The sequence below is a fragment of the Pan paniscus genome, chromosome 13 (assembly GCF_029289425.2).
Source record: "Pan paniscus chromosome 13, NHGRI_mPanPan1-v2.0_pri, whole genome shotgun sequence".
Taxonomy (NCBI): domain Eukaryota; kingdom Metazoa; phylum Chordata; class Mammalia; order Primates; family Hominidae; genus Pan; species Pan paniscus.
In genome coordinates this window covers 140,720,503-140,733,095 of record NC_073262.2, presented here as the reverse complement: position 1 = coordinate 140,733,095, position 12,593 = coordinate 140,720,503, and the positions used below count along the sequence as shown (strand labels likewise).

At 54.7% G+C, this 12,593-nt stretch overlaps 2 protein-coding genes across 8 annotated transcripts in view; both read right to left on the bottom strand.

Annotated features, from left to right (window-relative positions):
• ESPNL (espin like) overlaps nt 1–1,551 on the bottom strand; it is a 32,887-nt gene extending 31,336 nt beyond the window's left edge. For all 3 annotated transcript variants that reach the window (XM_003813095.7, XM_034955465.3, XM_034955464.3), the window contains exon 1: nt 1,003–1,551. In XM_003813095.7, the coding sequence (XP_003813143.2) occupies nt 1,003–1,296 (294 nt within the window). In that variant the 5' untranslated portion in view covers nt 1,297–1,551. The remainder of the gene's footprint in view (nt 1–1,002) is intronic.
• A 758-nt stretch (nt 1,552–2,309) lies between these two features.
• SCLY (selenocysteine lyase) overlaps nt 2,310–12,593 on the bottom strand; it is a 54,036-nt gene continuing 43,752 nt past the window's right edge. For all 5 annotated transcript variants that reach the window (XM_034955461.3, XM_034955460.2, XM_034955463.2 and 2 more), the window contains 5 exons: nt 10,389–10,425; nt 7,698–7,781; nt 7,121–7,223; nt 4,769–4,844; nt 2,310–3,463 (listed from right to left, as the gene is read on the bottom strand). In XM_034955461.3, the coding sequence (XP_034811352.1) occupies nt 3,310–3,463; nt 4,769–4,844; nt 7,121–7,223; nt 7,698–7,781; nt 10,389–10,425 (454 nt within the window). In that variant the 3' untranslated portion in view covers nt 2,310–3,309. The remainder of the gene's footprint in view (nt 3,464–4,768; nt 4,845–7,120; nt 7,224–7,697; nt 7,782–10,388; nt 10,426–12,593) is intronic.

Below are 12,593 nucleotides of genomic sequence, written 5' to 3'. Positions count from 1 at the left end.
GGCCACCTCTGGCAACCCTGCCCTCTCCTGGGCCCGTCCCCAGTGTGGAGAAGGCCCTTTCCCACTCAGTCGGGTGCCCGCAGACACCTGCCCACTCTGCTCATGGTCAGAAAGGCTTCCCAGGACACCTACCTCTGGCTGGTCCCCTGCCCCAGTGCCCTCCCGCTGGCCACAGGGTCCCGGGGCCAGGGACCGTTCCCACCACAGGTGTCAGGGGTCCGGCAGGCCTGGGCCTTCTCCAAGGGCCCTGTCAGAATGGATCCCCAGGCAGGCACAGCTCCCGCCTGCTGCCCTTGGGTTTGGCGGAAGGGCCGACAGGAACAGGATGCTGGGCCGGGACTCTCAGGCACTCTGGCGAGCCAGGTGCTGGGGAACCTTCCCGCTCCGCAGTCTAAGCAGGCCCCACCGGCCCCCACCCCAACTCTGACCTCTGGGCGGCGTTCTAAGGCCGGTCAGTCCTGCTCACCCTCAGCCCTGAAAGCTCCACAGGGCTGAGCGACAGCCCTAAGGGCCTCGCCTGCACAAAGGGGACTGGGCAGGCAGGATAGGGGAGGGGGTCCCAGTAGAAATGATCCGGACAAGACGATCACCATCAGCAGCCCTCACTCCCGTCCCCCAGGGCTAGGCTCCCAGCTCTCAAGCCCAAGTTCCCACAGTGCTTCTGTAAGGATCCCTTTCTAGACCCTTTGGGAGGCAGGCCCTGTGGACCAGGCCTGATCAGAGACAGGGGTCCTGATATCTGGCAAGACCCCCACTGGCAACGCCCAGCTTCTTGGCAGGGAAGGTGATAAGAAAATTTAGGAGGTGTTCTTGGTTCTCAAGCCTTTGTGCTCTGAGAGGCGTGGGGCAGAGACGGTAACCACTGACTGAGTCCCCAAGAGAAACAAAGGGCCCAGGGCCGTGGAGCCCGGGGTGGCTGGTACTCTGAGCCTCCATGGCTCACACCTCCCTGGTTCCACCCCAGCCAGCTTCGTGGAGCCAGGCTGCCCCATCCCCGCTCACCTGCAGACCGCAGCCCCCCTCGCGGACCAGCCAGCACAGCTCGGCCAGGCTGCCCGTGGCAGCGGCGTCATGCGCTGGGGTGGCCCCGTTGTGGGCCCGCTGGTTGCCGGGCAGCTGGGCCCGCTGCACCAAGAACTTGACGCAGTCCAGGTGGCCAGCCCGGGTGGCGTGGTGAACCAGGCCGGCCCCAAGAGCATCGGTGATGCCTGGGCCCAGGGCGTCAGCCTCCAGCAGCCGCTCCAATGTCGCCACATCCCCATCCTTGGCGGCCACGAGTGCCCGCTGCTCCTCCATCCTCTGGCCTGGGCTCTCAGTGGCGACTCATGCACAGGCCGGGGCTTCCTGTTTCAGACGTGGATGAAGCTGCCAGCTCTGGTTACCCGATAAGCTGCCACAAGGCAGATGGGAGGCGGTGGGGCGGGGTCGGGTGGGGGGACAGGCCTTGAGGACCTGCCCAAGCCACTCCCACAGTGTGAGGGTGCCAGGTGCCTGGAGCTGGGAGGATGGAGTACAGGGTACAGGGAAAGGCCCACACCAGGCTAGGTCAGGGCTGGGTATGGCCAGCAGAGAAAGGAGGCTGGCCCTGAGGCTGCTCAGATCTGTCCAGATGGCAGGAACCCGCCTCTTCATCTGCGGAGCGAGGGCTGAGGACACGCGCCACTGAGCTTCTCACAGGAGCCCCGAGTGGCCTGGGAGACGGTTCCCCCAACTCTCACAGAAGGGCAGACCCCCAGCCGCCACCACAGTGTGTCTGAAGTAAAGGGTGCCCAGTAGGTCTACATGTTTGGCTGTGTTGACACCCACAGAGCTGAGCGCCCCGCCTCTGGGTCCCGGCCCTCGGCCCTGGAGGCTCCTAGGAATCTCTGGGGACACAGTGGCTCCACAGGGCCTGCAATGGGCTCAGGACCCTGACTTGGGTGTGTCCAGGCCTCTGGGGCGAGAAGGTGTCAGCCCCTGCCTCGGCCCCCTCTCCAACTACACGGACCGAGTCTCTGGGCTGCAGCCCCAAGGGCCCAAGTACATTTAACCCCTTTCCAGATTGTTCTGGACAATCCATAGTTCTTCTTTAGGGAAGTCAGGACCACCACAGCCTCTTCCTGGCAGCAATGGGAAGCTGCAGATGGGGGACCCATTACATTTGTAGGGGCTTCCGGAGACGCAGCCTCAAGCTGGATTTCTGGGCTAACGCATCATCACACAATGGTGACCTGGGGGCTGCTGCACCCCTGGCTTCCCCCCGACAGGCTCTGTCAGATGACTTTGTGCCCAAGTGCAGCGCCCACTAGAGAAACCACAGGATCCCCAAGTCGGGCACTGAAATCTTTTATTCGTTAATTTAGTTTCTGGCAAGTGTTTCCTCAAAATCATCATGTAGTTCCTTGAACCGTAAAACCACACATTAAAAATGTTATTCCACTGAAAATGACTCCTATGCAAATACCGACATGTGATGTGTGTCCAAATGCCAGAGCATTTTGAGAAAAGAATCCTCTGCAAATAAAATTAAGGTAAAAGCTGAGTCAGGGATGATCCGATTCCCACCCCAGGAATGACCCGGAGCTGCACCAACTCAGCGAGGTTGGAGCTGAAACCCTGAGTTAATGATCAAAAGGGACAAGACAGGAAGGCCTGGGGACCGTGGACGGGGAAGCGCGCAGCCCTGATTGCCAGTGGGCGGAACAGGGTCAGGCTCGGGGAAGCAGGAGGGGTGGTGGGCAGTGGGCGCTGAGCAGAGCAGGCCTGGCCGAGGCTGGGGGCCACTGTGCACTGAGGCCAGAGGAGCAGGGTGGTGGGGGCAGCTTTGGAAAGGGACTAAAAAGGGCCTGAGAAGAGACCACTCTGGAAAGGTGCATGTAGAGGCCATGATCAAAACAAAAAAATCAAGTTTCCTACGTTCATGATAGCATTTGGCTGACAATGAGTTATAAATACTTGGATTCTATCTTCCAGATAAAAACACCTTCCAGGAAAGGGCACTCACAACAGGCTTGCCCAGTTCCCAGTGGGGAGGGTGGATAAAGCTGAAGTGTTTCCGCTTCACCACTGGAGGACGGTTCTATGTGGGCGTTCCCATGTGGGCGTTCCTATGTGGGCGGTCCTATGCGGCGTTGGTGTCCTGGGCCCTGTGAGCTCTGCAGGGGTCCAGGGAAGGAAACTGGGGGTGCACACTCGCAGGCACTCCAGGACAAAATGCAGAGGGGGCATGAGACAGTCATCCTGGCACAGCCCTCAGGAGGGAACTGGAGGGACAACCCTGTGCCCTGCCACGGGCTTCCTAGAAGCGGGGTGGGGAAGGCGGCCCCAGCGCTAGGCCTGGTCCTCCAGCTGCGCCACGGCCTGCTTCAGGTCCTGCACGACGAGGTCCACCTCGGCCCTGGTGGTGCTGCGGCCCACGCTGAGCCGGAGCGCGTTCCTGGCCACGTCGAAGGGGACACCGTAGCTCAGCAGCACTGGGGACGGCCTGGGGAGGGCGAGACCGAGCTGCAGCTGCTGCTGAGGGCACATGGAAGAGACACAGCCCCCCCTGCTCTGGACCACTCCCCTAGTGGGGCTCTGCCCACCCGGATGCGCGCCTGCCCCGCCTGGCATCCACCTCCTGCTAAACTCCCAGACCAAGCACACCCCTAAGACCACCCACATCAAGGTGCGGCTCAAAGTCACCCCCGTTCTCCCTGCAGAGTTCTCTTGCACTTGGCACTCCCAGGTGACACTGCCTCTCTCTCGCACTGAGCTCTGGGGCCAGGGGCTCTCCTGTCCTTGAGGGGTCTGAGGTCCTGGAGAACACGGATGCCGACACAGACAGTGCCTTACCCATGCGGCCCACCTGAGCCACTTGGTAACTTCATGGCACCTGGCATGGGGCTTTGCAGACACTAGGGACCCAGTCAGTATCTAGCCATGAACAGATGACTGCGTGGGGACATCCTGAAGCAGGGCTGTTGGAGGCTCGAGATGTGGGCTCTGTCAAGGGGCCTGCCCTCATCACACCCGGGTCCCTTTCCTCCCCTGCCCCTCCTGCAGCAGGGCACTGTCCCCCCAACAAAGGGCCCCATCCTGCCCCTCCTTTTCCCTGGAGCCAGGCCCACCACTGTCTCGCTCCAGGTGCTCCTGCACAATCCCTCTGCCCTGACCTTGATGGCCACGTGCTGCTGGCTACAGTTCCGCTCTCTCCCCAGAGCCCTGAGTGTTCCTCCTGCGTCCACTCCGACCTCCCACAGGGGCCTCACGTTTTCAGCAGGCCAGACCCAGAACCGCTTCTCCCCTGCTGCCAGCAGGCCGCTGCTCGGGTACCCCACGCCCTCTACCCCACAGTCTCCGCCAGGCAGCCCACCCGCTCACCCGGGCCCTGCTATCTGAGAATCTCTGCTGCATCTTGCAGATGGCTGATCTGACACCTGAGTCTGCTCACACCATGGCCCTCAGGGCTCCCACTTCCGTGAGGTTTAAGTAAGCACTGACACTCGGGCCATCCCCACCCCAGCCCTCCCCAGCCCCGGCCACGCTGGCCCTCCAGGCCCTGCCCCCCCTCCGCCTTCAGAACTGAGCACGAGAAGCCCTCTTCTCCCGCACAAGTCCTAGTCCTTCAGATGGCAGCTTGGAAGTCACTTCTTCCAGGAAGCCCTCCCTCTGCCCCTCCTAGGGCCCAGACAGGGCTGTCCTTCACCAGCCAGAGTGCGGCCCAGTGGCCGGATCCTGCCGCCTGCCCACCACACCCAGTGCCCGGAGGACCCCTATGCCCTGGACTGGGTTTGTGAAGAGCACTTACTGGTCCCCGTGGTCCGAGTGGCACGCGGCCCCCACACTGGCCATCAGCACTCGGCACTGCGCAAGCACCACGTGGCCTGCGGAGACAGAGCACATGCCCCTGAGATGGGGCTCCAGCCAGGCTGCCCTTCTGTCCCTTCCCGGGGTCCTGCTGGGCGCAGGCTGCTTCCCTCCCTCTGTGCCACCTGGTGGAATTCCAGCGCCGGCCATTCTGGCAGCTGGGGAGAGATCTCACAGCAGGAGCCAAAGAAAACGCTTCCTTTCTCCCTTGGCTGCACAAACGCAGACACTATTCTGCCTCACAAAGCTGGCCTTGAAAATCGCATTTGTAATCAACTGCCTGCTAAGACACCTGGTGTCCTGACCCGCTCCTTCCTTACAAGCTGGCAGCCCCGGCAATATCACGTCTCCACCTGTGTTCTGGATGGTAGAGACACGTGGGAGTTCTATTAAGCCAGAAGGCATTTCCCTCTTCTTTCACAAGCACAGCCATTAATGACTGCTGATGTAATTAACATGAGAATTTCAGCCAGGTGCAGTGGCTTACACCTGTAATCCCAGCACTTGGGGAGGCCAAGGTAGAAGGACTGCTTGAGCCAGGAGTTTGAGACCAGCCTGGGCAACACAGGGAAACCCTATCTCTACAAAATATTTTTAAAAAATTAGCCAAGGCCGGGCATAGTGGCTCATGCCTGTAATCCCAGCACTTTGGGGGGCCAAGGCGGGTGGATCACCTGAGGTCGGGAGTTCGAGACCAGCCTTGCCAACATGGCAACACCCCGTGTCTACTTAAAATACAAAAATTAGCCCAGCATGGTGGCAGGCACCTGTAATCCCAGCTACTCTGGAGGCTGAGGCAGGAGAATCGCTTGAACCCGGGAGGCGGAGGTTGTGGTGAGCCGAGATCATACCACTGTACTCAAGCCTGGGCAATAAGAGTGAAACTCCATCTCAAAAAAAAAAAAAAAGTTCTCCAGGTGTGGTGGTGCATGCCTGTAGTCCCAGCTACTAGGGAGGCTGAGGCAGGAGGATCACTTGAACCCAGAAGGTCAAGGCTACCGTGGGCTGTGATTGCACCACAGCACTCCAGCCTGGGTGACGACAGAGTGAGACCTGAATCAAAAAATAAATAAACAAAATGAGAACCTCTGTCTCATTTAAAGTAACACAGGTTGTCACTGAACACAAAGTCTGACCCCAGAACAAGGGGAACGTTGACAGAGAACTCTCCTTTCCATGGTGAGGAATTTGAGATGGTCAAGGAGACCCAGGCTTCACTGCCCACAAGAACGCATTTCAGCCCAGGTTCTCATGAATGCAGCCATCATGACAGTTACCCACGGGCTCTTCTTCATGGGCCAAACACGACTGCTGGGTTTCTCTGCGTGATCCAGGAAGAAGAAAGAAGCAACACTTTCATCTTCTAAGAAGTCAAAAACTTGTTTACAGATGCAGCTCATCGTGATCTCAGGGCCACTATAACCTCCTCCCAAATGACATGCGGCTGGTCAATCACCTGGACTTCCACTCTCAGGGAGTCAGGGCAGACCAGGTTTTAGGTGCATCTGGGACGGGGGTGATCCTAACTGCTCCTAGCTGAGGCAGATGTTGCAGGAAATCCAGATTTGCACTTGATCCTTACTCTGCCAGTTATTTTTGTTGTTTTTTGTTTGTTTGAGACAGAGTCTCACTCACTCTGTCGCCCAAGCTGGAGTGCAGTGGCTCAATTATGGCTCACTGCAACCTCCAGGTTCAAGCAATTCTCCTGCCTCAGCCTCCCAAGTAGCTGGGACTACAGGTGCACACCACTATGCCTGGCTAATTTTTTGTAGTTTTTGGTAGAGATGGGGTTTCTCCATGTTGGCCAGGCTGGACTCGATCTCTTGACCTTGTGATCAGCCTGCCTCAGCCTCCAAAAGTGCTAGGATTACAGGCACGAGCCACTGTGCCCAGCCTCTGCCAGTTTTTAAAACTGATCGCCTCCCCTTTCCCTTACTCAAATATTTAATTAAAACTGCCAACAAAATAGACAAATGTCTAGAATTTAATGTTGCTTCCTTCCCTGACGGCTTTTGGGGTGGTGCTAATGCCAGACACGAGAGTTTGCCACAGTCCACATCCCAGCAGCAGCAAAATGAGCCACGTCAGGGAGAGGAGGGGCCAGCGGCGAGAGCCCTGTGGACCACAGCACAGCCACCCGAGCCTGCTCTTGGCAACCCCAGCAAGGCCCTCTGACAGCCCGAGCTGTGTCATGCTCAGGGCAGGGCAAGTGGGAGTCACTGGCTCGGACCAGAATCCACGCACCGAGGGAGCTGTGCTCACACTCAGCAAGACCAGGGTGAGGGGCCATCACCTTGAAGCCGGGGTCCCCGGATGGAAAAGTTGCAGGTGTTGGGAAGCCGCTGGGTGCCTGGAAACTGGCTATTCAGATGGATTCTCTTCTGACCGAATTCAGCCTGAAAAAAATAAGTGAAATATTTGGTGACAGCTTCAAAGACACCACCACCAGCAACTGTTTGAAATTTAGGCTTTTCCAGAAACACAACCTCAGCAGGTGCATACTTTTCAATCAGCATCTACCCAGAATAGTTACGGGGACGGACTATGGAAAGCAAAGTTAATTAGGAGAAAAACCAAATATTCAGAAACATATGAACCTTCCACATAAACCATGAAGTATACCACCTCTGCATATTTGATCCTGTGTCTCTGAAAAAAGATCATGCCCCTGGCCTAGGGTCCTGCTTTCGGGGTTTCAGATCCCAATGTACTTACCGCCACTGTTCTTTCTTCCCTCACTGCATCCTGCTGAGTTCCAGGCTACGCTGCAATCCCCACAGGTCCTGGGGTCCGGGAGCACCACACCCCCCCTCTGGGCACCTGCCCCACGCACCCTCCCCCTCCTGGTGCCCACCCCACGCTGCGCTCACTTCCAGCCTCTCTTCCAGGTAGTCGCGGACGTCCCTCATGTGGGCCTCATAAGCCTCGCAGTTCTGGGTCACCAGCTCCGCGGCCTGGGGGCAGACACACAACAAGTGGATGCACAATTCTTGCAAAATAAAGGAGGGCCAAAAAGCTTTCAACGGTACAGGTGGCATTTCCTGAAACTGCTCATTCTCCTGACAGTCACAGACAGACCATATTTTTTGAGTGCTGCCATTTGGAGGGTGTGGAAGTGCCCCAGAAACTGACTTCACCAGGTACCTCCTGACAGCACCAGGCACTGGAGATGCCTCAGCAAAGCAGCCCTGAAAGGGCTCCCTCGAGGAGCCAGCATCCCAGAGAGGCAGACGGACAAAAGCAGGGGAAGAGGGGAACAGACTCCTACCCACCAGTTGGCGCTGTGAAGGGACCTCGCAGGCCCAAGGTGGGGTGGTGACAGAGATGGCTGTACAAGGGCAGGGAATGGCGTCCCAGCAAGGGCTTTGCAGGGGACAGACAGGCATTCTGTCTCTAGAACAGAGGGGCCTGGCGTGGCGGGTGGAGAGTGTGGAGGGGGTGAAGGCGCAGGGACAGATCGACAGGCCCTGCAGGCCCGGCCACGGGGCAGACGCAGTGAGGCTGAGGGAGGGATGCGATGGTCTGACTGGCCTGTCTGTTGGTCATTCTGTGGCCGTGTGGAAAATGGCAGCAGCAGGCCCCCAGGAGGCCATGGCAGGCATCCAGACCCTTGGTCTAGGGTTGGTGGCCATGAAAATGGACATGAGGCCGGTAGTGGGTGTATTCTGGAATCCAGACAGACAGGAAGGTGCTGCATTGGAGGCAGGGGATGATGACAAGGAGGGACTGAGGGCATCCCCCGGACTTCAGAGGTGAGAACCTGAATAGCAAGAGGTGCCCAGGGTGGGAAGAGGGTTGGAGAGCAGTTGGGACAGGTTTTGAACTCAGAGGAATGGATCTCTCAGGACATGGGCCAGGGCCTAGCTGAGATGTCAAGTTTAAAGGCAGGAGCACAAGCTAGCATCACAGTGACAGGACAGACAGACGGACCCACAAGGGCTCAGGTGCAGGGCTGCCAGCACGCAACCAAGGCAGAAAGGAATGGGTGAGGGAAAGCACGCTGGGGAGGGTGTGTGCAGGATGGAGTCTAGGCTGGGTGGCGGAGGGGGGCTGTCTAGAGCGCTGGTGGCATTGGGGTCTGGGCTGGGCGAAGCTGAAGAACCAGTGGGGGTGTGGTGCTATGGCTGGGACCCAGCTGTGGCACTTGTGCCATTACAGGTGCAGATGCAGCTGCAGGAGCACGGAGAAGGTCAGGGGCTGGGGGGCTTCCAGCACTGTGAGCTGAAGCTCTATCTAGGAAGCTGTTACCGTGATTCCCATCTGGCAGCCAGGACTCAGGGAGTTCCAGCGACCTGACCCAAGGCACACGGTGAGTGAAGCTTCAAGCCAGGATTTGAACCCTGGGTATTTCAAAGCCTGTGGATGGCACCACTACTTCATCACTCAGGTCAATACGAGCAGGTACTGGACTCCACTTAAAACACACTCTTCCGGCTGGGCGTGGTGGCTCATGCCTGTAATCCCAGCACTTTGGGAGGCCAAGGCGGGTGGATCACCTGAGGTTAGGAGTTCGAGACCAGCTGGACAACATGGTGAAACTCTGTCTCTACTAAAAATACAAAAATTAGCCAGGCATGGTGGCGCATGCCTGTAGTTCCAGCTACTTGGAGACTGAAGTGGGAGAATCTCTTGAACCCGGGAGATGGAGGCTGCAGTGAGCCAAGGTCGTGCCACTGCACTCCAGCCTGGGTGACAGAGTGAGACTCCATCTCAAACAAACACACACTCTTCCTTCTAGTAAATGTAGCCATAGTTATCACTGTTAATAATATAATTTTGAATATTCTAAGTAACAGGGAATCCATTCATACTCTTCCCAAGGCCCGGCCTCCTGGGCGCCAAGCCCTTTCTCTGTACTGGGGATACTGAGGCCGACATGGCCAAGCCCCTGCTCTGGGGGAAGCAGAAGGTGGGGCATACATCTGAACACACTACAGAGAAACATCAGATAGGGGAAATAAAGCAGTGTCAGGGATAGAGAGTGACAGCAGGGGACATGGGGGGACCAATGTAGCTGTGGTTCATGGAGGGTTGCTTGAAGGTGGTGGCCTTTGACCAGAGGCCGCACAGTGAGGGAGCAGCCTGCAGACGCCGAGGTGTGACCAGTACCTCTGCCTTCGCACGGCAAAACCTGAGCCTGGTTACTGTCGCAGAAGCAGGACAGGCCCCAGTGGAGGGCTGGCGGCAGGTGCTGGATTGACCACCCCACAGACCAATCGGGGACAGAACGTCGATGGTGCGGGGGCTGCCGACGCCTTTGGGAATGGTGAACCTGCAGCCTGACACTTCACCTCTGCTGTAACAGTATCACTGTTTCTCATGTCAGAAGAGACAGAGACAAGGAGTTTTTCCCTTTTAAATGCTAAACAAGTGCCACTAATCCACAGATCTGAAAAAGTACAGCTCTCCAGGTTGATAAATCAGATTCCAGGCTTTTTCTTGTCAGTCCGCTTATGAGATCACGAATATGATCTCCCTAAAGCCCCAGATTCCTACTAGAGCCGCTGGGGACACTGATGACAAAGCAATCAACTCATCTCCTCAAGCTCACCAGGGCTCACCTTCCCAAGGCCGGCAATCATTGGGGTGTTCTCTGTCCTGTAAGAAACAAGGGATTAAGCAAGAATAAACAAATGTCTCAGGAAGGAATCCTGTCTCCATGAAAGTCATTGTGTTAAAATAAAATCAAACTCATGCTACATCTTTCCTAAGCACGCGCCATGTGGCTATCTCAATGGCAGCTGCAGGCCCCAGAAACCTCCCCTGCCAAGTTTTCACTTGCCCTGGCCCAGTGAAGGTCAACGAGGCCCACTGTGGGTGACGTGTTGGGTGTTCACTGTGACAGTTCTATCTGGACCCTTTTCCTACCCAAAGCAAGCACTCTGCCTCCTGCAGGCCCCAAGGCACAGCTCTCTTTAGTCCTCACTGCCAAACCAGTATAGTATGGAACAGGGGAGAACCCTTTGTTCTCAACATTTCAGGCATCAGCAAACGAGGGGTGTGTGTGTGTGTGTATGTGTGCAAGTGCGTGTGGGTGTGCGCACACACAGGAGATGGGCAAGAGACCCCTAAAGACAATGGCTTGCATACTCTGACCTAACAAACTGAAAAACAGAACTCATTACCCTATTTTCAGGGAAAAAAAATTAACTTAATAATTAATTTCTTAATTTTTTTTGAGATGGGGTCTCGTTCTGTTGCCCAGGCTGGAGTGCAGTGGATCTCGACTCACTGCAACCTCCACCTCCCGGGTTCAAGTGATTCTCCTGCCTCAGCTTCCTGAGTATCTGGGATTACAGGCATGTGCCGCCATGCCCAGCTAATTTTTGTAAAGACAGGGTTTCACCATGTTGGTCAGGCTGGTCTCGAACTCCTGACCTCGTGATCCAGCTGCCTCGGCCTTCCAAAGTGCTGGGATCACAGGTGTAAGCCACTGCGCCCGGCCCATTAATTTCTTAAGTTTGCCTGAACAAAGTTTTCTTAAACCTCTGGACTCGGCTATTGCTTGTTTACCAATAGATATTTTCTCTGCGCCCTCACCAGCATTTGGTGGTGTCTCTATTCTTATTTTAGCCATTCTGATAGGTGTTAGTGATATCTGGTGGTTTTAATTTGCATTTCCCCAATAACTAATGCTGTTGAACATCTTTTCCTGTGCTTATTACCTGGGTCTCCTCTTTGGTGAAATGTCTGTTTATATTTTTTCCCTATTTTCTGATTGAATTTTTAATATTATTTTTGCTGTTGAGTTTTGCAAGTTCTTGATATATTCTAGATACCATTTCTTTGTCAGATATGCCATTTGAAAATATTTTTTCCTAGATTTAGCTTATCTTCCCATCCTCTTAATATGGTCCTTCCCAGAGCAAAAGCTTTAAATTCTGATGAAGTCTAATTTATCAATTTTTCCTTTTATGGATGCTTTTGGTGTCAAGTCTATACTCTTTGCCTAGTCCTAGAACTCGAAGATTTTCTATTTTTAAACGGTTTTATTGCTTTATGTTTTACATTTAATTTCAAGATCTATTTTGAGACACTATTTTATGAGGTGTAAGACAGGGGTGTCTAATGCTTTGGCTTCCCTAGGCCACACTGGAAGAATTGTCTTGGGCCACATATAAAATACACTAATGATAGCTGATGAGCTTTAAAAAAAAAAAATCGCAAAAAAAAAAAAAAATCAATGTTTTAACAAAGTTTATGCATTTGTGTTGGGCTACATTCAAAGCTGTCCTGGGCCGCATGCAGCCTGCAGGCCGCAGGTTGGACAAGCTTGGTGTAAGACTTGGGTCAAGGTTCATCTTTTGCCTATGGATGTCTAACTGCCTTGGCACGATCTGTTGAAAGGCTAACTTTCATCTGCTGAACTGATTTGCGTCTCCTGCGGTTGTATCTGCACCCGTAACTCATATGGGCCTATTTCTGTTTGGGTCTATTCTCCTCCATTGATCTACTTGCTGGGATTTTGATAGAAATTGTTAGGCTTGTATATCCATCTTTGACATCTTTGGTATGTAGAATCTTCCAATCTATGAACATGGCATGTGTCTCTGCTTAGATCTTCTTCTCATCCACATTATATTATTTTCAGCATATAAGTCCTTTATATTTTGCTAGTTTATATCTGAGTAATTTTGTTTCATTGTAAATGGTATTATATTTTTAATGTTACTGTCCACCTGTTCATTACCACTATATAAAAATAAGATAGATTTTTGCATGTTTATCTTGTGTCCTGCAAACTTGCTATACTCACTTATTAGTTC